At 38.6% G+C, this 24,531-nt stretch overlaps 1 protein-coding gene across 10 annotated transcripts in view; it reads right to left on the bottom strand.

Annotated features, from left to right (window-relative positions):
• Positions 1-24,531, bottom strand: part of DMD (dystrophin) — a 2,428,671-nt gene that overhangs the window by 376,269 nt on the left and 2,027,871 nt on the right. For 9 of the 10 annotated variants that reach the window (XM_077145121.1, XM_077145123.1, XM_077145120.1 and 6 more), the window contains one exon: positions 4,342-4,514. In XM_077145121.1, the coding sequence (XP_077001236.1) occupies positions 4,342-4,514 (173 nt within the window). Of the gene's footprint in view, positions 1-4,341; positions 4,515-5,122; positions 5,246-24,531 lie in introns of those variants that run through there. The other variant, XM_077145130.1, reaches the window with a different exon arrangement.

Here is a 24,531-nt window from a genome sequence, read left to right as displayed (position 1 = left end):
CTTAAAGTATTTCAGACTATGCCTTATTAACAATACTTGGTTTCCACAGGACAAAGGTAGAATTTTTCAGTGACATGATTTTGAAGGAGATCTAAATAAAATGAAAGACCATGAGCTCAGAAAAAAATTTTCTTTGATCATGTGAAGCTTGTGAACTGTTTTTAAGACACATTTCTAATACATTTGTGGGAAGTGGCTGCTCTATTTTTATTTTCAAGAGGGTATAGCAAATATTTAGAAAGGATTAACCTATGTTTACATTTGGAATGTCTCCTGAAAACGTCTCTTTGAATTCATAATGACTTTTTTTTTCTTGTTTATATCATAGATTTTTAGGGCTGGAAGGAAATTTAGAGATTATAGCTCAGTCCTCTTCTTTTCCAAATGACAAAACTGAAATGCTAAGGCAACAACAGCTGCTAAAGTATATAGCTTGACCTGTCAGGTTTAGACCCAGGAAATGAGAATTACGAACCTTGCTCATAAATCTTTAAATGTTTTAGACCCCTGAGTAATACCGAATCTTGCTAATTGCCAAATATTTATCTAATTACGCCTGCCTACACAACAGAAAATAAAAGAAGAGGTTTGGAGGGGCACAGTTAGCGTCTATCTAATTTCTATTTATCTTTATTAGTGAAGACAAGGGCTTAGAGGCTACTTGCTTTCAATCAGAAAAGCACTGATCTTTACTAAGAGATAATTTCTACTGTTTGTAAGGTTTAGGTAAAATGCAGAACCTTTAGGCGTGTAGGATATTTCACTTAGACTTTAAGGAACTCTTTGGTGTCAGGAGTCCAGGAATCACAGGGGCTGCTAAAATGATCATTGTTTCTCTAGACACAGGTATTTCAAGCGAGATTTGGTTCATACTTATTTTGAAATCCTCAATAAAACTCGACTCTGAAAAGCAGAATTTGTTCATTTGTCACTTGACTTCCTTTATGAAACTAATCATAGATCCTTGCGTATCTTTGGTACCCATGTGTAACCAAATAGCACTCAAGCATACAGAAAGAAAAGGTACCAATGTAGAAGCAACAAGGAGCCACAGAAATAAAATGAGGTATGGGGCTTTAAAAGGAGGGAATTAAGACTAAAGAGACATAAACTCTCCCCTGCCCCACCCCGAGATGGTCCATGAACTCCAGCTTCCAGAAATAATTAACATTCCAAGCGTAAGCAAAAGAAGGCCACAGAAACTCAAGGCCCAAATTACTTTTTCTCTCACAGGTGGAAAGATTCTGCCTCGCTTCGTTCTTTGTTCTCCATTGTAGGAAAAAACTCTCTTCTAACTTGTCATACCAAGTATTCCCTAAGAGATTTACTGCCAGCGTGGACTGTAGAATGTTGGTGTTCTCGCCTCTCAAATTAACGTTCAACATTTCATAAATGTGAACATATTTATACAACATTTACAAGTTTTTTTTCCCCAAGTGCAAAAATCCCACAGAATGGAAATTTCGCTGAAATCCTGTTGACAACAAATAATGTGATGCCCACAGTCAACAGTATGTACTGAAATCTACAAGCTGATGCTATGGTGTAGATCAACCTGAACTCTTTATATTTCTTATATATATATATATATATATATATAAAATCTCACTTGACCATGTCTTAAATTATTAAGATCTTAAAAATAAAAATGTAAGGTTTGTGGATATGGCATATTTTAGAATGAGAAGCATTTTCTTTGAGTGACCACCATCCTGAGGTTGGATTATGTCATTCAGAACTCCGTGTGTGTTTGTATGTATATGTGTACATACAGCAAAAACACTTTCTTTTCTCCCCACTATGGACCGTTAATCTTTTGTTTTATTTGCTGGCACTTAACTGACAATGTCTCCTTACTTTTCATCCTTCTTCCTCCTGCACAAAAAGCAATGTCTTAAAGCATGCGGAACAGATGGTATAGGCTCTTCTTTAAATTATGAGATACCACCATAAAATTTCAACTAGAGGATTCTTTTCTCTCCATGACATCCTATTTACTTCTTCTTATACCATTTCTTTGAATGAATTGGCTCCATTTAAATATAAGAAAACCAAGGTAGAAAAGTTCAATAATTTCCCCGGGTTCAGAAAGAATGACCACAGAATTAAAATAATAGGACTTTAGAACTGTGAGCAAACTTGTAGAGATCACCCACTTCTCTGGTCAGACCGTCTCAATTCAGTGACATTCATTTAGGAATCATCCCAAATGACTACCTCTCCTGTGCTTCTCTCTCAATTGAAACCTGCCATTCACTATGGATTGACTGATGTTCTCATTTCAACCAAGTGTCAGGAAATAAACTAAATTGCTTTGATGTGAAGAATTGCTTCTTGGCTTTTTATAAGTGAATGCTTATAGCATGTCCTGTATTATTAGAGAGGCCTATTTAAAAGCTAAAATCATTGATGTGCATATTTGGATTCCAGAATTTGCAGCATGTTAGATAAGGTAAGGTAACTGTTTTCTATTTGATTAATGACAGCAAGAATTGAACTGCAGTAGCCAGCATATGGGAAATTGCTGGGAATGAAGAGCCCATATTTTGGCTGACATGCCATTTGCCGCTTTCAATTCTCCATTTATTTCATCAAGTTCACATGAAGGAGAGAAAAGGCACTGAGTGATGTTCTGAATCGTTATAGCACCTTTCTTTTTCTTTCCTGCAAAGAAGAATAACTTTCTTTTTTTTACTCTACAAGATCCTTTCCATCTTACATATTTCATTCCTTTTTAATGACAGTATTATGAAAGTGGCCTTTGTCTTTAAACACAGTGACCTCTCGTAAGAGTTTAAGCTCTAGAAAATTAACGGAGGCTCCAGACCTTTGAAAATGTCATTGCCCATTGTTGCCTCAGACTCATCATGAACAACGCATCGATGCAAACTTCATGGACGAAACAGAGAGATACAAACAGGTGCCTTGGGAGCTGGGGTGCAAACTTGGAATAAATCGTTTTCTACTCCGAGGACTCTGCTGTGCTATTGCATCTTTTGGGACTTGTAAAAGTTAGGTGAGTCTTGTCCTTTCCTTCTTTCTTTACACTCTATGGTATAATACACTGGCTAAAAGCTTCTACTCTGGAGCCAGACTCCACGGACTCAGATACTACTAACTATACAACACTGGCAAGTTATTTAACCTCTTTGTGCCTCAGTTTCTGCAAGAGCAAATAGGGTAATAATAGACTCTATCTCTCAGAGTTGCCAAGAGCATTAAGTGAGCTAATGCATATAAAGTGCTTACCGTATCACATGGTGCACAGATGCACCGCGGGGTAGTTGCTATCATTGCTAGTATTTCATATTAAGTGCAGATTTTTACAATAATGCTTTTGAATGAATAAAAGTCCAGCTCTATTTTTTTTTCATTATTGAATTCAAACATGAATTGAAAATTTGGGCAACTTAGGAAACGTATAAAGAAGAAAAAAATCTTCCTTCTGTAATCCTACTACCCGATAGTCACTGCCTTCCCTCATAACTACTCCTACGTCTATCTGTCCCATTCTACCTCCCTCCACGACTGCCTCTCCAATACAGAACAAAGCACAACATATTTTTACAAGGAGAAGGGATTTAGGAAAAACAACTGATTACAAAGCAAAAAGCCAGGCTTCTATTCCCAACACTAGATCATTTAAGTGAAAACTGGGCATTTCACTTACTATCTGTGCTCTTTTGCCCCCCACTGAGCTATGAAAAAACTGGTAGAGAAGGAGTTTCACCCTCCTGTCCCCACAATGATGCTGAGATGCATCTGTTGACTTCTCAAAAGAAAGCTGGTACACGGAAAAGGGCAAAGTACAAAGTAGGTGAGCAGAGATCAGCTAAATGTTTAGTCTACAGAGGATGAATTTTAACAAAATCTGAGAGGAGGCAAAAGGCAGGAAATTGCTATCTGTCTCTAGGTCTCCTCTAAACTGTTAATTATAATGTGGTATTAGTATTTAAGGGGCATCCTTTAGAGGAATGCCAAATAAAGAATTCCATAATAAACATACATTAGTTTTACCACTTTTTGTATAACCCTGTGATAAGCCAAGAGAGAACTCTATGAAATTAGTATACTGTGCTCCTCATTTAAATTCACTCTAATGTCTTAATATGCATCTCTCCTGTGGTTATAAAAATCACCATTTTAATCTAATCTGAACCCTCAAGTATCATCTCCATACCAAGTAAATGAATGATTCATTTATTCAAAATAAAAGGAATCATTCTGAAATTGGGTGATTTACATAAACACACGAGGCATTAGCTACTTGCGCTTGGAAAATGAAGACAATTTTGCCATTTTCCTTCATTCCGGGCTACTTCTCTCCTGATCTTTTCCTACCTAATATTGAGAGACTTTTTCCGCAGCTCACTCCACTTAAAGTTCATGTTATCCAAACGTCTTTGCAACAGGACCGCTTCATCGGACCCTTCGAGGGACCTCAGGATCTTCTGACCACTTTCATCCAGGTTATGATAGATGTCCGTGTGAGCCTCGATTTCTCCTTGGAGGTCCTACAAAACAGCAGGGACACAGAACACATGCAGAATTACCAGCCAAAACTGTACTGAGTTCTTTAAATTAAAGAGTAAGTTCAAAAAACATTACAATTGGGACAGCTAACACGAAGACACGTTTCAGATGAAAAGGCAAATATTTCCCTAGACCTATTTTTACAAATTTCAGAAGTTGTAACCTCTAGTTCATGGATCAATATATTGCTTTACAGAACTGATCTGAAATAAAATTCCATAATAAAGTACAACACATCTCCTCCACACCCCGTGCCAACCATTTTACCACGCTATGGGCAAGTCATATTTTCCACGCATACATAGCAATCTGTAGGGTTGACCTTGCCCATGAGAGCACGGAGAGGCTAAGAAACAAGGTCATACTTGGTCCACACATCACTGGGATTCTGTCATAGGAGAGAACCTTCTTGACACCGCACATTAAATTCACCTTGGTGTGAAAGCATCATGTGTTTCCTAGAAAGAGCTCCCACTGAAAACACCATCACAGTTTCAGGCTTCGCAGGTGGACCTTGGTAAGAGGTACGCATTCAACCTCATTTGTACATACACAGATCAAGAAAATTATCATAGTAGAAGAATCTGACCTTTACATGGTATGTCTTCCTGTGCAACATTTTCAGCTTGAACCGGGGACTACAGCACTGATCCTGCTGCATAGCAATCTTGAGGAAACCCAGCGACTGAAAGAACCCTGCTTTAAAATGCCAACTTTGCTTACTTTCTGTTGACAGAATGAATTTTGGAGCACAGGCCTCACCAGTCAATGATAATAAACAGCCACTTTGTACTCCTTGCTAAACGGTAGCCAGGCCTGTGGATGTGGGAGGGACCTCAAAGCGAGCAGGCCTGGAATATGCAACTGACAGTTTATATTAAACAGCCAACTTTTCTTATCATTTTGCCATTATAAGCCAGAGACATTAAAAATTCATCTTATATATGTGTTTCCCTCCTTGTTCCCAGCAGAACAGCCAAAGCCAAAGGAACATTCCTTAGAGAGCTGCTGGGTACCAGCATTCCTTCCTGCCTACACAATGAATGGAGCCTTTGTACATTATCTGACTTGCTCTTAGAGATTTGTATGCTTCTGTTCAACAAGTTTAAAAATTCGTTCTGAGGCTCTGAACAATCAGATTGATCTATGTGACCAGAAAAGTTTTTTTTTTCCCCTCTCCCTCTCTTTCTGAAATTGAATTAAATTACTCTTCTAAAGTAAGGGGGGAAAGTGGCAGCAGAAACATGGCAGAAATTCTGAACGGGCTTGTGTTTTCAGTCACAGCCTCTTAGCTACAGAGTTGTGAATGCTGCAAAAGTGAGGGAGATGGACAACTAATGTCTCCCGTCACTGTACTTGGCAGCCGAAGTATCACTGATGGACACTAAAGAGAGTCCCGTCCCATTCTCTTTGACTGGAAGACAGAAGGGGGAATCGGAATAGAACCACATCCAATGCTGAGAGCATGGAAATACTCAAACAGATTGAGTAGCATCTTTTTCAATCCCATCAAACCCAGGCTTACTCTGAAAGGATCGAGTCTGCTTTTGAAACTGTCATATGTGGTAGAAAACCAGTAATGGTGCACGGTCAAGTATATATCCATTTGATGTTTGGGCAGCTACATGGGCAAGTATGCCCTGCCTGCACTGCTACTTCCTCATCAAAAAGGAAAAGTGAGATAATTTAGCGCTAGAATTCGGGACTAAAGAACAACCAGATCCAAGTCATCCTGGTAATTTCCCCATTTCTCTCTTTTACTTTACTTTGTTTTCTCTTTGTTGCATTTGATCTGCACGCTACTTAAAACTTTGCCTCAGAGTGCATACTTAGCAAATTAAAAGCAAAATTTTAGTTGTTCAAGATATTAAAGTATTTTGGCTCATACGACCAGCTTTCTCTATTAACATACATATAAATGATAGTACATTTGGATTTTTAGGTCTTGCATGTATAGCAGAGACCCAGGCTCAGTTAATAGTTTCTTAAGTTCAGGCATATCATGAAAACATCACTCTTTCTTTGTTGAAGAAATTAGAGTTCTTCCCGTGCATGAATAGGATGTTGATTCATTAATTCACCAATTTCTCATCCTTACTATGTACATTACACTGCGTTTAAACATCTTTGTTGCATCATCTAAAAAAGGAAATAACTATAGAATTTTAAAAACATGTATTTATGAAGGACTGCTAATGTGTCTAATCTTATCACCATGGGAAATATTAGAGGCATGCAAGAGACAGTTCTCTGTAATTTTCCTAAAATCTATTGGGCACTTTTTATTTAATTCATTCACCTTACCAACTAAACATTGATGAGAGTTTTCTGCAAAACCTCAGACATACTGGGACAAAAACTTCTCCCCTTGGAAATCCAGAATCAGATGAAGTAATATCTTAGCACTGGCAGAAAGGTAACTTCTTACTCCAGTAGCTCTTTTCTACATTGAGATGGTGGATTAGAGCCACAGATGAAGCATATGGAGTAGAATGCTTTGCAGTTTACAAAGCACTAACCATATGTACTGCTTTAGTTATTCCTTCCCCTGGCTCCATGAGGTCCATAATATTCTGTCTGTTTTAAAGATGAGAACAATAGGGCTCAGAGATGTTTACCCGACTAGTTTAAAGTCACATATCAAGTAAGTGCTAGGGCTAGAAAGTGGATCTGGGTCTCCTGATTCTAGATGACTTGAAGCTGTCTCAAAGTTCCATTTTCTTTCAGCATTGGGTATAAAACACAGTAGTCATTGTAGGTGAACAAGGACACTACGAAAAAGAGGAAAAGTAATTTTTCAGAGAAAAGCGTGCCGAAAGGCAGCATGGCTGATTTTGATCAAAACTTTACCAACATAAGTTGATTTGTTTTGATGGGTTTTAATGCACACCTTCTTGGGCTTAATTAAATATCTACATGAAAAATGAAACCATGTCTCCTCTTTTCGTTTTTCATTTAGCGATTGGGCATCTGGGACTACCTGTCAGTAAACACTGCTTGTACTGGAAAGGACTCCTAACTACAAAATGCCCCTGCTGCCAGACCAGAATGTCTTCATCAATAATTCATCTCTTTGTTTACAAGAGCCACATGAACAATTGGCCATACCAAGTAATGACTGGGCCCATCAACACATCAGCCGAAACCTAGTTTGACCATGTTCCTTTGGGATGGGTAAGCTGGTAGGGAATTAGTCAAGCTAAAGGACTCAGGAAGGTTGCCCTGAAATGGGGGTGAATATTGGTAGGGAACACAAAGCTCTCTTTCAGAGGCTGGCATATGGCAGTGGGGATTTTCCAGTACAAGTAGGCAACCTGAGTTCTACATGGGAAGGAACATACGTTTGCCGAGAACTACCATGATGGCTTTGGACTTAAGATTGAGTCTTAGCTGTAGAGCCTACAGAAGAGCAGGAGGTTGGTATTGCGAATGGGGTTGGGGGAAGTCCCTGATTCTCAGAGGATGTTCAAAGCAGCCAGCTTGGATCAAAGAGCAATTATCACAGGTGTTTTTAGGTCATTTTATGTCGCCTCTTCCTTAAGCAGAAAAGCTCACACCAACCCTCTAGGAATTATTAATATCTTCATTGTACAGATAGGAGGATGAAATTAGAGAGAGGTTAAAGAAAATGCCCAAGGTCACATACCTAATAACCACAACTGCTGTTGCCAGATTTCAAACCCAGGCAGTCAGGTGCCAGGGACTGTGCTCTTAGCTAGTAGGAATGTTACCTACCCCTTGGTTTTAGTTTGCTGATGGCAACTTTTCCTATTAAAAATATTCCTACCTAAATTGCAGCAAATATAGCACTGCCAGTAGATAATGTAGAATAGCGTTGCTTTCATCACTCAAAGAGTGAGTTTATGCTCTTATTAATATGGAGACAGTGAAAAAGGTCCAAAGTGGTAGAGAGGTACCAATACAAAAAGAGAGAACATGAAATAATAGAGAAAATGGGCACAAATGGAACATAATATGTAGCCTCCTCACCTCTCCCCACCACCCACAGCAGCACATGGACTAAACTTCTATACAATTATGGAGCAACTTTCACCTGCAAGTACTAAGAAAGCTCAGACATGAGACAAGCAATCTGCCCTAAGGCAGAGGTGTCAAGAGTAGGGGGTATGTGCTTTCCTTGGGATGCTTTCTCAAATCCCACACTTCCTCCTTCTCCCGAGAGTCTGGCCTGCTTCTCTTTTAAGCCCCATTTCTCACCCTCCAGGGAGAACTAAGGTCAACATGGAATTCAACAGACATAAGCCTGAGTCTCCTCTTTCTCTTTTCCTCATTAGCTGTGCAACTCTGGAAACTCTTTAATTCCTTTGGCTTCACGAAATATTAAAGGCTAATATCTACTTGCTGTGTTGTTTTGAATATTACATATTACATGGGCTGTTTTTTTTTTTTTTGTAAAATACTTTGAACAATGTCCAGTATATAATAACCCTTTGATAAACATTAACTAATACAAGTATTACTATACTAAGAGAAATAATGTGGAAATCAAGGGATAGAAATAGAGTTCAGGAAGTCATGGGATCTGGTTTGTGTCTTGAAGGCCGGAGAGGATTGAGAGAAGTGGAGGGAAGAGGGAACTCCAGGTGGGAAGAGGAGAGCAGAGCCAATGATTTGCACAACCTGATAGGGATGGACGATTAGTGTTAGAAACAGAATGCAGACCAGTTCCATAAAATAAGTAGGATAAAGGTCTTCTTTTAGGCAATCACTGAGAAAAAAAATTTATAAAAAATGTAAAGTCAAAGAGAGGATCATTGGACATTAAATTTATACTGTGTTATTTGATAGGTAGAACGATCTATGGTATTCTTAAGTAATAAGTCAACCCAGAAGAATAAATAAAGTTATAATATTTTTACCAGGAGAACAAGAAAGAAGGGAGATACCAGAAATTAGTTCTGCAACCTCCTTTTTATTGTCCAAACAAATGGCTATGATACTATTCTAAAACATGCTGGCTAACAGTACCCACATATTTTCTTTCCTATGCATTGAGAATTACTTGCCACTAAAAAAGAACTACGAAAATGACAGCCTCCTGATGGTGACTAGAGCTGAGAATTAAGAGTGAGAAAAGAATATGGAGGAAGAAATAAAATCGTGAACAAACCTTACAAATTGCACCGTAGAAGTGCCACCTCGAATCTGTTCTGAGAGCAGTTAATATGTGAATAAAGAAAAGGCCATTAACTCCTATTTACTCATAATTTTTTTTAACCAAATTCAATTTAGCTTGTTATGAAAACAAAAAGTGATGATCTGATTTCCAAGAATCTAGAAGTTCAAAATGGAAGATCTGAAATCGGAAAGCCCCTCAAGGCTTCACTGAGCTTTACAGCAAAGCAAACTACCTAATACTAATGAAAATTGCAAGAGAAAGCAAACTCCTGTTCAGTAAACTCTGTTTAAGGAAGAATCAGTGTGCATGAAACTCTTTAAATGACTTTTATCCAAATTACTCTGGGAAGGTGTCGCTGCTTTAAAGTACTCAGACAAAACAAAAACAAACAAAAGTAAAACTCCCTTAGCCATTGAGAAAACTTGGTTATCTAAAATAGGCCACCAAATGTGAATTCTCAAAGCAGCATGGACTCTAAATAGCTGAGGTTTTGGAGCACGCGCGCGCACACACACACACACACACACACACACACACACGTGTACATTCTACCAGGAGAACAGAAACTGAGAGAACATCTTTATAGAAACTTCCATAGCAATCTAATAATAAAAGGGGTTTGCATTTTGTATGTCTGGTTTTTGTTACTGTATTTTTCTAGCAATTCCTTTTTTATTGTATTTTACAAATACAATAGTCAGTTACAGATTAGAAATTAAAATGAGCAAAACGAAACAAAAATCTCCTGTCTGTGGATTTTTTTGTGAGACACCTACATAAGAGAATGGAACCCACAGTCTCGGCCTGATGAGGACTGGACTCTACCCGCCTGAGGGTCATAACTGGCTTGGGAAATACAGTTAACAAGGGAGGGGTGTGGCTGCCTTTTCTATTCTATCGGCAGTGACTGGGATCTTTAAAAAGCAGCAGAGTTGTCATCTTGAGAGAGACAAGAGTTAATTTGAGGGCTGCTGTTTGGTCTGGTGCCTGCTTGCTCCAGGTAGATGAGAAGTGTGTTTTCAGGTCCACTGCATAGCAATGCATCTTAAACGTACCACTCTGGATTTTGGACTCCACAGGCTTTGCTTTAAAAATGGTTGTTATTAAGGTCCTTGGGGACTATTATCCAGCAGGGTTTGTTGTCTTTGCTTTCATATCTCATTCGAGAATTCTTACACTTAAGCACTAGGCACAGTGGAGAGAAGGGATATGCTCTCCTGCCTGTGTACATTCTGAGGTGCAAAGCTTTATTTCAAAATCCAATCTTTAAAAATGCCTGGCCTAGGGTGGATTACCTCTGGAGGAAACTGAGCAAAACCCCATTTGTCAGACTGCCTAAAGCAATCCCAAACTCCAGTACTGCAGGTTGTCCTCTCCTTGCCTGACCCTCTGGTTTATTCTATTCCTAAAATTACTTTTATTTTTCTAATTTAAGTGTTCATTTAAGATACCCTAGGTTGGAAGTAAGATAAGGCGTGTCTTTTCTGCCTCTCATTTTCCCTGGTTTCTTTGTATTCTGTCATGGGGAGAAATTCTCAACATATTTATTCATCACACAAACAGGCATTAAATCGTACTGTAGCTTCAAGATTGCACTAGAAACTATGGAAACACATATAATGTGGGAAAGATGCAGTCTCAGCCTTAGTTAAATAATTCCTTCTTTTTTTCCTTCCTTCTTTCCTTCCTTCCTGCCTTCTTCCTTCCTTCTACTAATATTTATCATCTTAGGAGCCAGGTCTACAGTATAAAACAAACAAACAAACAAACAAACAAACAAACAGATTTCTGCCCTCTTGGAGTTCACAGCGTAACTGGATGGTTGGGGAGAAATACAGTAAGCAAATAAATGCACCAAATTGCAACAGCATAAGAAAATGCTCTGAAAGCTAGCAAGCAGGAGCTTATGATGAGAAAAATAGTTTGTGTGAGATGGCGAATGGCTGTTCTTTGGTTAAAGCAGTCAAGAAAGGCCTAAGTAAGGGGGGTGTGTGAGAGCAGCTGAGTGGTAGAATTCTCGCCTACCATGCAAGAGACCAGGGTTCGAATCCCGGCCCACGCACTTCCCCCTAAACAAAACAAACAAGCAAAACAAAAACAAAAATTCAACAAATGGGGCTGCAGTAATGGGACACTTACATGGAAAAAGAATGAAATGTGATCCCCGCCATACAGCATACAAAAAAAAAAAAAAAAAAAGGGAACAGTCAGAGAGACAGGAGGAAAACTGTGGTGTCATGGTGGCCAAAAGAGGAGAAAGAGTTTCAAAGGAGGGGGGGAGGGTAACCAACCAAGAGGTTGGTAACATTATAGAACATTGTCCACTGGATGTGACAACAAGGAAAGGCATCGATGACCTTGAGAAGAATAGCTTTAGAGGAGAAGCAAAAGGAGATAGAAGAGTAAGAAGACTTAAGACTGAACACAAAGCATCACTGAAGCGTTGGGCTGTGAAGTGTAGATAAGAAATGAGCAGCAGCTGAAGGGGAATGAGAGATCAAAGGCGAGTTTGTGAGGCTGACTTTTAAAATAGTTATTTTATGTTTAGAGCTTAGGGTCTAGGTGGGGATGCTGATGTGAAACAGTTGAGGCGCAGTTACAATAGGCCACATAACATCAGAGCTCTTACAGGCAGAATTATGTCTATAAAGTCTAGAAAGGGCAGGAGTGATTAACAGAGAATGGGAGAAAGTATGGAACAGTGGAAAGAGCCCAACCTTTTGGAATCATAAGACCTGGTGAGGTCCTTCTAACTTCCCCAACTTACCAACTCTGTGATCTTGGGCAAATTATAAAATATGTCAAAGCCTGGTCTTTTTTTTTTTATATCCATAAATAGGACTAGTCATATCTACCTTATAAGGTTTTTGGCAAAGATTAGATATGCTGATGTGGGCAGAATATCCAAGCACCTAAAACCCAGCGCCTGATGTACTGTGGCCTGTCATGACAGTTGCTTCCCTCAGCTAACCCTGCCAGTTTCCACCATAACTCCAATCCTGCTAGCAGAGAAGACACGAGGGCATTCCAAGGAAAACAAATACTGAATGCAAAGAGATGGAAGCAAGAGCTGTGGGCTGGAGCTAAGAGGTAGTGCTAAGAAGGGTCAAAAGATGAGGTTCAAAGGGTATGGAGTGGCCATTGAGGGCTTTGAATGCAATTTGGAGAGTGTATCTGATCCTAACAGGATAAGATTCCTACTGTAGCTTCCTATGCAAAGGCATGTCATACTGGAAAAAAAGTATTTGAGAATGATTATTTAGGGGTCAGTATTTAGGGTAAATAGGAGCAGATAAAGAATGGGGCAGGAAATCTAGCTGCCAGGCAGCCTCAGTCATTCATGACCTGACTAAAGGGGTAGCTCAGAAACAGGGAGGAGTTAAGGAGGAGAGCTATTTATTGAGTTCTCATAAGTTATAGAAATAACCGCATTTGTGGCTCAATTTCATCCTTCTCCTGCCCTACCTTTGGAAAGGAGAATATGGGCAAATAACTATTCGCAAGAGTATTTTAAAGAAAGAAATGCTATTTTAAGTTTCACTTACCCAGGAGTAAGACAAACATTACATATGCTGTGTTTCAAACGCCATACAGCCCGCACACACACACGCACGCGCACGCATACACTGACACCAAATAAATTAGAATAATAATGCAAGAGCACTGAAACCAAAGCTACACATAGGAGCAGGTGAACACCACCATAAACAAATCCTATTAGGCATTCCTAAAGTATACGGGAGTGAGTTCTCAAGGACACAATCTCCTGAAAAATGGGGGTACAGCAACACTGCCTCCGGTGCTTTCAGAAAGTTAAGATGCTATAGACCCAGAGGCAGAACTTCCGTTGGTATCCTTTTGACTCAGTTCATAAAGTTTAAAGAAAGAATGGCATGGCTTCATAATGCCAGTGTTGGAAGAGAAAACAAACCCTAAAACTGGCTGAGTTTTCTTTTTAAATAGTATTCCTAAAATCCACATAAAAGACCCATACTGTGCTGCAATATTATTTCGGATCTTGCTATCCTGCTTCGGTGCTCATAATTGGGTGAGGATTTCCTACATGAGACATCTTTCTGAAGATCATGGCCAATTTAATTAAAATCTAGACTGTACATTTAAATCACAAGGACAACCACATATGAAAGGTATGTAACGTTGTAGGTACTTTTGGTTTTTACTATGTTTTATGTACAGGAATCAGGCTGTTTGAAGATAACCATCCTTATCTAAAAGTACCAAGGGATCTTTCTGACATTGAAACATCTTTCTTATTACAGGGCATTGGGGGTGGAGTAAGAAGATAAAACAGGCAGGAAACTAATCCTTACACTCCTTCTAAGTCTGTTATGCCAGTTCTGTGAGGTAGACCTTTTTATCCCTACAGATTGAGGAAACTACGATTTAGAGAAATGGAGTAACTTGTCCAAATGTCACTGCTGGTATGTGGCAGGAGCTGGATTGGAACAAAGATATGCCTGAATTTATGTTCTTTTTACTCCTTCCCATTCCTTCCAACTCGCCCCTCAACATAATCCAAGTCACTGCCACCTTAAGCTAAGTACGACAAGAAAAATAATTAACTCATTAAAGCGTTTGTGAGATATTTTGGTTTGAGAAATTTACTGTGATGCTTTTAAAGGAATGGTCAGGCAAATGAATTACTTTGTAGTTAGGCATGAGTTTATTTATTCCTTCTCTATCAAGCCAGAACTGATCGCTTCAATGGTTTTGAATAGATCTAAATGAACAGAATGGATTCCTGTTCTGAAAAGGTATGGGTGTCTTCCATGGACCAATACACACCTGCTTATGTTTATATGTACAATTTGTCTATACTATGCACAGAGTTAAAAGGTAGAAAAGCTCTTATTTCTTGAATTTCTGTGACAGAGCTACTTTTGCCTCTAGAGAATCACTATAGTTTAGGGTTGTGTATTAGAAATAAGCAATTAGTTGATGTCAAGTCTCATCTTATTCCAACAGCAGTACATAAGAAGAAGGCAAGAACATATGGCAAAATGTCATAATTATTTTCAATAATACACTAGAAATCATAACAGCCATGTAGTTAATTTCCTCTGGCTTGTTTTAATTATGAAGGTTGTAAATGCAAAACAACTTTATTCCACACCCCCCCATCCCCATCCCTTAAAAAGCCTCATAAACCTTGCATAACCACAAAAGAACCCTACACTGAGGCAATCGTTTAGGAAAGGTTAGTGATGTGATAAATCTAAGATATTTCTATTTTTTTTTAACATTTCAAACAGCAGGAGAATTTCTAAAATAATCACAGACACATGCCGGACCTAACTGTATTTATTTGTGGGTAGTCTATAGCCTGATGCTTCGAGATATGACCTTTAAAATAAATTCTAGGCATTCATAAAGTGTGAATGGTAAAGAAGGTTCTGGTATTATGATGTTAACTAGAAGCATACTACCATAGTTGGGTCTGATCCCCTGGTGTTCTTTGGTGGGTTAATTTCTCTCTACTACAACGTAGAGCAAACTACTTCCAGAGAGTATAATGTTTTCTCTTTGCCTAGGGATTTACTTTATCCTGTTTAGCACTTTTCTCTCATGAAACAGGGTGGATAGTGATTGGAAAAGACAAAATTACTCCTTTTCAGTGCATGAGGAAAAGGAGCAAGAAGAGACACACATGTGGATATCATAGACAGGTACATAAAACTGCAGATCTGCCAAAGAAAACATAACATAGACGAGAAAACTGACAGTGGCAAGGGATGTTTCTTTACTTGTAAAATCTACTGTGCTGAGCCCAAAGACCCATTCATGAGTTTTCTATTGTATGTCTACTCATCCTACCCGAAGTGTTCAATTCAGTTCATCCTAGAGACCTTTGAACCACCCTGCAAAAGCAGGTCAAGGGCATTCTTGGCCTTTGGCCTTGTGATGATGCTTCTTTCATCTGAGAACCCATGGATTTGCAAAACTATTGCCAGGAGAGCAAGGTTTGGGAAGGTCTGCAGGCCCTTCCTTTTCTGTGAGATAAATTATGTCCATCTTCATAAGGAACTAGAACAGAGAAGGGAATGTCTTTGTAGCTTACTCTATATCATAAAAATTTTACATGGGAGCTAGATTATACTATCTTTTGGGGAATAGTGGAAACCTGATTCATCGTGCCCCAAGTAAGAAAGGAAAAACTGTAATAGGATGTCATCTTGTCATTTCTCTTCAGTATAAATAAGGAATTCAGGTAACTCAAAGAAAGAGAACTGGTGACCAGTTCATGTCCCTACTGCTTTACCATGGACAAACATTTTTGGTCTACTCTTTTCAGACAGGGGTAGAGGGACTGTTGAGAGGTTGAATTTCTACTTGAATTTCTGATATGGTTTAGAGTTTAACTGAAAAAAAATTGTTTTATAAAATCAGGGAACTGAGAAGCTATTGTGCATAGTGTCTTACTATTAATGCTATCTTGAGTAGAAAGTGAAAGAAATTGCTCAAGAATCCCTTTGCTGGGAGCTGCCACAGTTCTCTTCCTTTCATTCAGTGACTTTCTGATTTTTTCTTTTTTTGTGGGCTGGCAGAAAGATAAGAGTCTCCCCTAGACGATGATAAGAAATACTCCTCATGACGGTTTGGAACTGTACGCACCCCAGAAAAACACATTCTTAAATGTATACCATTTCTGTGGGTGTGAACCCTTTGCAAATAGGACCTTGTGATGAAGCTATTTCAGTTAAGGCCTAGAGTCCTTTATAGGAGAATGAAATTCAGACAAAGAGAGAGAAAGCCACAGGAAGCAAGAAGCTGAGCCAGAACCCAGAAGAGAAGGAAGAGACCAGGTGACTCTGCCATGTGCTTTGCTATATGACAAGAGGAGCCAAGGATCACCAGCAGCCAGCACAGATTGCCACAGTATTCAGAGATAAAGCATTACCTTGAGGATTCCTTAATTTGGACATTTTCCTGGCTTCAAAACTGTGAATGAATAAATTCCCATTATTTAAGTTAAGCTATTTCATGGTATTTGTTTGACCAGCCTAGGAAACCAAAATATTCCTAAAGCCACAAGGTACAAGTTTCTTATTTTGAGTTGCCCACAGTCTCCTAGAAGAGTCTTAAGGAGATACACAATCCAAATACTGTATGATAATGTTAAAGTAGAACAGAGCCATACAGGAACCAGGAAATCAGCTTTGCTGCCAAAATTTACAGATGTCATCACACAAGTGATGATATCTGAACAAGGTCTACAGGGGTGCATAGCAGCTGACCATGGGAGAAGCGGGACAATGAAATTTGAAGTAGAGGGAAGAGAGTACATAAAGGTGAAGATAAGAATATGCATCTGGGCTAAGTAGCACTATGTGGCTAGAGGGGAATGCCCATGGGGGACAGGATAGGCGGTGGTTAGGAAAAAAATATATACATATATACACATACGCATACATATATACATATTGTTCTGGTTTGCTGGCTGCCAGAATGCAACACACCAGAGATGGATTGGCTTTTAATAAAAGGGGATTTATTTTGTTGGTTCTTCAGAGGAAAGGCAGCTAGCTTTCCACTGAGGTTCTTTCTTACGTGGAAGACACAAGACAGTCTCTTCTGGTCTTCTCTCCAGGCCCCTAGGTTCCAACAACTTTCCCCGGGGTGACTTTTTTCTGCATCTCCAAAGGCCTGGGCTGAGCTGCAAGTGCTGAGATGAGGAATGCCGAGCTGCTTAGGCTGTGCTACATTGCATTCTCTCATTTAAGCACCAGCCAATTAAGTCAAACGTCACTCATTGCAGCAGACACGCCTCCTAGCTGACTGCAGATGTAATTAGCCACAGATGAGGTTCACGTACAGTTGGCTTATGTCCGCAGCAACAAGACTTGGTATGCTCACCTGGCCAAGCTGACAACTGAATCTAACTAACACACATATTTATGTATTTATATGTACACATACATAGTGGGACAGGAAAGAGTGGCTGGATAGGGAAGGACCTTATATGCCAAGCTAAGGATGTGGGCTTTATGGTGTCAAGATGTTTAATCTGCTTCAGATTTATCTTTTGGTAAAATCATCTTACTGGTGGTGGAAAGGTGCATTTTGCACCTTTGTACAGGTGAGCACACTAGACTGAGGGAGAACAAAGTACACAGTGCTCACTGTGTACAGGTGAGCACACTAGACTGAGGGAGAACAAAGTAAGAGAAGACGGTGGTAATGAACATAGGGTAGAGCAAAGGGGATATTTTCAAGTGGTCACAAATAAAACTTGGGGACCACTGAATGCAAGAACAATAAGAAGGAGAAAAGATGGGTTTCTGGCTTAGGGGAGAAGAAGAAAGGTGATACCGCTGATCCATCATTAAAGCATTGAACTTCCAAGGAGATACGAGCATTTAAAAACAGGGTTTTGCAGTCTTTGTAATAGGGTGTGGAAAGGAGAAGGATAACATCTTATTTTAATTTTTTTATTAAGAAAAATTGTGGATTTACAGAAAAATCATGCCGAACCATATAACCCCTGCCTCACACACACAGTTTTTCCTATTATTGACACTTTGCATCAATGCGGTATCTTTGTTACAAATGATGAAACAATATTTTAATAATTATACTATTAATTATAGTCCACAGTTCATATTGGGGTTCACTGTTTATATTGTACTGTCCAATGTTGTTTTTCCTTTAAATTGTTATCCTAATAACATCTAAACAACCTAAGGTTTCCCTTTGTAACCATATTCAAATACACAGTTCAGTGGTGTTAATTACATTTGCAATGTTGTGCTACCATCACCAACACCCATCATTAAAACTTTTCCATCAGCCTAAACAAAAACTCTGGACCAGTTAAGCCCTAACTTGCCATTCTCTACTCGCAACCTGGTACTGGTAACCTGTATTCTAGTTTCTGACTCTATGGATTTGCTTGTTCTAATTATTTCATATCAGTGAGATCATACATTATTAGTTCTTTCTTGTCTGGCTTATTTCGCACAACATGACGTCTTTAAGGTTCACCCATGTTGTCGCATGCTATCAGAACTTTGTTACTTTTATAGCTGAATAAGATTTTATTGCATGCATATGCCACATTTTGTTTATCCATTCATCTGCTGATGGATACTTGGGTTGCTTCCATCTTTTGGCAATTATGAATAATGTCGCCACAAACACAGGCATGCAAATACCTGTTGGAGTCGCTGCCTTTAAATCCTTTGAGCACATACTTAGAAGTGGGTAATTCTATACTTAACCTTCTGAGGAACCACTAAACTGTTTTCCACAGAGGTTGCACCACTTTGTATTACTACCAACAATAAATGAGTGTTCCTAATTTCTCCACATTCTCTTCAACATTTGTTATTTTCTGTTTTCTGAATAGTAGCCATTCTGGTGGGTGTGGAAAAGTATCTCATTGTCGTTTTAATTTGTATTTTCCTAATGGTTAATGATTTTGAGCATCTTTTCATATATTCATTGGCCATTTGTCCATCTTCTTTGAAGAAATGTATATTTCAATCTTTTGATCATTTTAAAATTGGGGTATTTGTCTTTTTCTTGAGTTGTAGAATTTCTTTATGAATTCTGGATATTAAACCTGTATCAGATATGTGGTTTCCCAAGATTTTCTCCCATTCTGTAGGCTGTCTTTTTATTTTCATGACAAAGTCCTTTTATGTACAAAAGTTTTAAATTTTGATGAAATTCGATTTATCTATCTTTTTCCTTCTGTTGCTCATGCTTTTGGTGTAAAGTCTAAGAAACTACTGCCTAACACAATGTCTTGAAGATGTTTCCCTATGGCTTCTTCTAGGAGTTTTATATTTCTGGTTCATATATTTAGGTCTTTGTTCCATTTTGAATTTATTTTTGTTTAAGGCATGAGGTAGGGTTCCATCTTAATTCCTTTGCCTATAGATATCTACTTTTCCTAGCACCATTTGTTCAAGTGACTATTTTTTCCTCATTGAGTGGACTTGGCACCCTTGTGAAAAACCAGTTGGTCATAGATGTGATGGTTTACTTCAGAACGCTCAATTCAATTCCACTGTTCTATAAGTCTGTCTTTCTGCCAGTACCATGCTATTTTTTCTTTTTTGTATGCCATATGGTGGTGTCACATTTCAATATTTTTCCATGTGAGTATTCCGCTATTGTAGCACCATTTGTTGAATTTTTTGTTTTTTGGGAAGTTCATGGACCAGGAATTGAACCTGGGTCTTCCACATGGCAGGCGGGAACTCTACCACTGAACTACATTTGAACCCCCAGCCCCATGCTATTTTGATTACTATAGTCCTGTAACACATTTTAAAACTGGGAAGTATGAGTCATCAAACTTGTTTTTCAAGATGGCTTTGGGTACTTTGGCCCCTTACCCTTCCATATAAATTTGATGACTGGCATTTTCATTCCTGCAAAGAAGGCTTTGGAATTTTGATTGGTATTGTACTGAATCTGTAAATTGCCTTGGGAAGAATTGACAACTTGACAATATTTAACCTTTGAATCCATGAACACAGAATGTTCTTCCATTTATTTAGGTCTGCTATGATTTATTTCAGCAATATTTTGTAGTTTTCCATGTATATATCCTTCACATTATTGGTTAAATTTATTTCTATAAATTTGATTCTTTTAGTTGCTATTGTAAATGGAATTTTATCATTGTTTTCCTCTCCAGATTGTTCATTACTAGTGTAGAAAAGCGCTATTGATTTTTGTGTGCTGGTCTTGTACCCCACCACTTTGCTGAATCTGTTTACTAGCTCTACTAGCACTGTTGTGGATTTTTTCAGGATTTTCTGCATAAAAGGATCATGTCATCTGCAGATAGGGAATGTTTTAGTTTTTCCTTTCCAACTTTGATGTCCTTTATTTCTTTTTCTTGCTTAATTGCTCCGGCTAGAACTTCCAGTATGATGTTGAGCAAAAGTGGTGACAGCGGGCATCCTTGTCTGATTCCTGACCTTAGAGGGAAAGTTTTCAGTCTTTAACCATTAAATATGATACTAGCTGTGGGTTTTTTCAATATGCCCTTTATCATGGTGAGGAAGTTTTCTTCTATTTCAGTTTGCTAGAGCTGATGAAATGCAACACACCAGAAATGGACTGGCTTTTAACAATGCAAATTTATTAACTTACAATGTACAGTTCTGAGGCTGTGAAAAATGTGCAAATTAAAGCATCAACAGGATGATACCTTCTCTGAAGACTGGCTACTGGCAAACTTGGGCTCCTCTTCAGATAGTAAGGCACATGGCAGTGTCTGATGGTCCTTCTTTCCTGGATTTCATTGCTTCCAGCTTTTGGCTTCAGAGGTTTTCTCTCAGCTTCTTTGAGGTTCTTTCTGTGAGCTTCTCATTCTCTTTATTCCTCTCACAAAGCATTTCAGTAAGAGGATTAACACCTACCTTGAATGCAATGGGTCACATCTCAATTGAAATAACCTAATCTAAAGGTCCCACCCACAAAAGGTCTAAATTCACAGAAATGGATTAAAAGAACATGATCCTTTCCAAGGTATAAACATCCTCCAAACTACAATACCTTCTATTCTTAGTTTTCTAAGTGCTGTTATCAAGAAAGGGAGCTGGATTTTCTCAGATACCTTTTATGTATTAATTGAGATTTTTTTTTGTCCTTCATTCTAGTAATGTGATGCATTATATTAACTGATTTTCTTATGTTGAAATATGCTTGCAAACTTGGGATAAATCCCACTTGATCACTGTAAATAATTGTTTTTTTATGTGCTATTGGATTCAGTTTGCTAGTATTTTGTTGCAGATTTTCACAATTGTATTCATAAGGGATATTTTTCTGCAAATTTCTTTTCTTATATCTTCATCTGGATTTGTTGTGAGATTGATATTGTCCTCCTAGGATGCGTTAGGGAGTGTTCCCTCCCCTTTTATTATTTGGAAGAGTTTGAGGAGGTTTGTTGTTACTTTTTCTTAGATTGTTCAGTAAAATTCACCTGTGAAGCCATTTGCTCCTGGGCTTTTCTTTGTTGGGAGGTTTTTGATTACTGATTCAATCTCTTCACTAGTTATTGGTCTGTTGAGATCTTCTCTTTCTTCTTCAGTCAGTGTAGGTGATTTGTGTATTCCTAGGAATTTGTGCCACTTCATTTAGGTTATTAAATCTGTTGGCATATAGTTATTCATATTATTTTATTATCCGTGTTCTTTCTCTGGGATCAGTCGTAATGCCTCCCTTTCATTTCTGATTTTAGTTATTTGCATCCTTGCTCTTGTTTTCATTGCCAATATAGTTAAAAGTGTGTTGGTTTTATTGATTCTTTTAAAGAACCAACTTTTGGTTCTGTTGGTTCTTCTAACTGTATTTTGTTTTTTTTTAATTCTCTCTTTCCTTTATCTTCACTTTATTTATTTATTTTTTATTTCCTTCTTTCTGCTCATTTCGGGTTTAGTTTGTTCTTCTTTTTCTAGATTCCATAGCTATTGTGAGGTTAGTCCTCTTATTTGAGATCATTCTTCTTGTTTAATGTAAGCATTTAGAGCTATACATTTCCTTGTCAGCACTGCCCTTGCTGCATCCCATAAGTTTCAGTATATTCTGCTTTCGTTTTCATTTGCCTCAAGACATTTCCCAATTTCCCTTGTGATTTTTTTCTTTGACCTATGGGTTAAGAGTTTGTGATTTAATCTCCACATAATTGTGGATTTTCTAGTTTCCTCTCTATTTAGATTTCTAGCTTCATTCCGCTGTAGCCAGAGAAGATACATTGTATGATTTCTGTAGTTTTGAATGTTCTGAGACTTGTTTTGTGATCTAACATATGATCTATCCTGGAGAGTGCTCTATGTGCACTAGACAGCAACGTTTCCTCTGCTGTGCTGCGTGAAGTGTTCTGCATATGTCTGTTGGGTTTAGTTGGTTCATACTTTTGCTCAGGACTTATACTTCTTTAAGGATCTTCTACGGCCTTTTGTGGGGGAGGGGAGGTCATGTCTTCCACACCCTCAAGCATGATGGTCTAGAGCAATAATATTTATTAAAGAAGGACTCAGTATGGAGTCAAGAGTTCTATGCTCACCTCTTTGCTCTCCCAGTTATCTGTTTTCTGTCAGCAACACGTACCTATGAATATGAGCTTGCACCACATATCTGTAGTTTATCTAACGCAAGGGTTTTCAAGCTTGAGTGTGCTTAAAAACCACCTGGAAGACTTTTTTTTTTTTCATGGACACGCACTGGGAACCAAACGTGGGTCTCAGGCATGGAAGGCAAGAACTCTGCCACTGAGCCACCGTGGCTCGCCCTCACCTGGAAGACTTTTAAAATGCATGCTTCTGAGCCCTGACCCTGGACTTCAGGACCCTGTAAGTCTAGGGTAGAGCTAAAAAATTTGCATTTCTAACCACCTGGCCAATGATGCAGGGACCACACTTTGGGAAGTGCTGTTCTAGCGTTCTAGCATTCTAGCATGATCGTTCTTAATCTCTTAAGAGTCCGAATGGCATAGTGAAAATTAGAAACCTCTTTTTTTTTTTTTTTTACATGGGCAGGCACTGGGAATCGAACCCAGGTCCTCTGCCATCGCAGGCAGGCATTCCTGCCTGCTGAGCCACCGTGGCCCACCCTACAAACCCTTTTTCAGAAACCTGCACAAGCATATATGGATACAAAGCATGAGCTTCAATTCATGAACTTCCTAGATGTACTGAATGGAAATGGGAAGTGGTGGTTTAGCAGCAGCTACTGCCACCTCCACCTCCCAGAAACACAGTGAATTTATAGAGAACTCTCAGGAAGAAAAATATACTGGAAAATGTGACTAAAAATGTAATTTTCCTTATGTATGCACCTTGGAATTACTTACAGGGATTCTAGGCATAAAATGACCAGATGTGGGGGAGGCTATATATCAAAGGGCAGTCCTTGGGTGCTGCAAGGAAATTCCTGTCATTTTATCGAAATTCAAGTAATGTGGCTCTTTCCCATTTTGACTCTCCATCTGCATGGAAAATAGATAAAAGTGTGGGTCACAAAGGAGTAAAAGGGTACATTTAGCCAAGAGGGCTATAAAAAGAGAAGTTTGCACCATGGGGAAAGTGTAGCTATGGTTCTTGACCATCTGACTGGTAGCCAAGTGAAACAGTTCAAGAACTAAGGAGATAATTAAGAAGGTGCTTAAAAAGAAACTTCAAATCAGTTGTGCTACTGAGACACCTCTGTCATAGAGAAAAGAACATTTTGATTCTACCTTTTACTAAAAATCTCCTTATGTGCCTTCCATAACCCAGAGGTATGGATATTTTTAAATGACCCTGAAAAGAAAGAAGAGATGTCCTTTATTTCATGAAGAGAAAGCCAATTTTTCATTTAAAGAGCCTTATGTCACCTTTGCCTGTATGCATAGAATCAGAAACACGAGGCAAATATTGTATTATTCAAATGACAGCTCTGAGGTTGGGAAGATAAAGGTCCAGTGAGCTAGAGAGAAGAATCCTTTCTTCAGTTTATCGAAGACATGATAATGCTACAGGTGAAGGTGCTCTATCATAATAGGGAGAAAACCATACCTATGAGTCAATGAAGAAAACCCTGTCTAATGATGTTTTATCTGCTGATTCACCTCCTCTGTCTTCAGTTCTCAGCAAACTTTTATTGGGTCTCGTCATGGGCACATTTACAGAGCAATTTCCATAATGATAAAATCTCTTCAAATGAGATTTAAAATGTAATTAAAGGGCTGACTTGATGTGGGAATGGTGTTGTTGTGCAATGGCCATACATCCTCACGTCACAGAGCCCTCATTCGGCTAGCCTATGGCATGACCCCAATTTTGCTCTAGTAGAATTACGTGCCCTTGTTTCATTCTAATGGCTCAACTAGGAAAGAA

The sequence above is a fragment of the Tamandua tetradactyla genome, chromosome X, assembly GCF_023851605.1.
Source record: "Tamandua tetradactyla isolate mTamTet1 chromosome X, mTamTet1.pri, whole genome shotgun sequence".
Lineage (NCBI taxonomy): Eukaryota > Metazoa > Chordata > Mammalia > Pilosa > Myrmecophagidae > Tamandua > Tamandua tetradactyla.
Note: the sequence above shows the minus strand (reverse complement) of the source record. Positions and strands in the feature narration are given on the sequence as shown.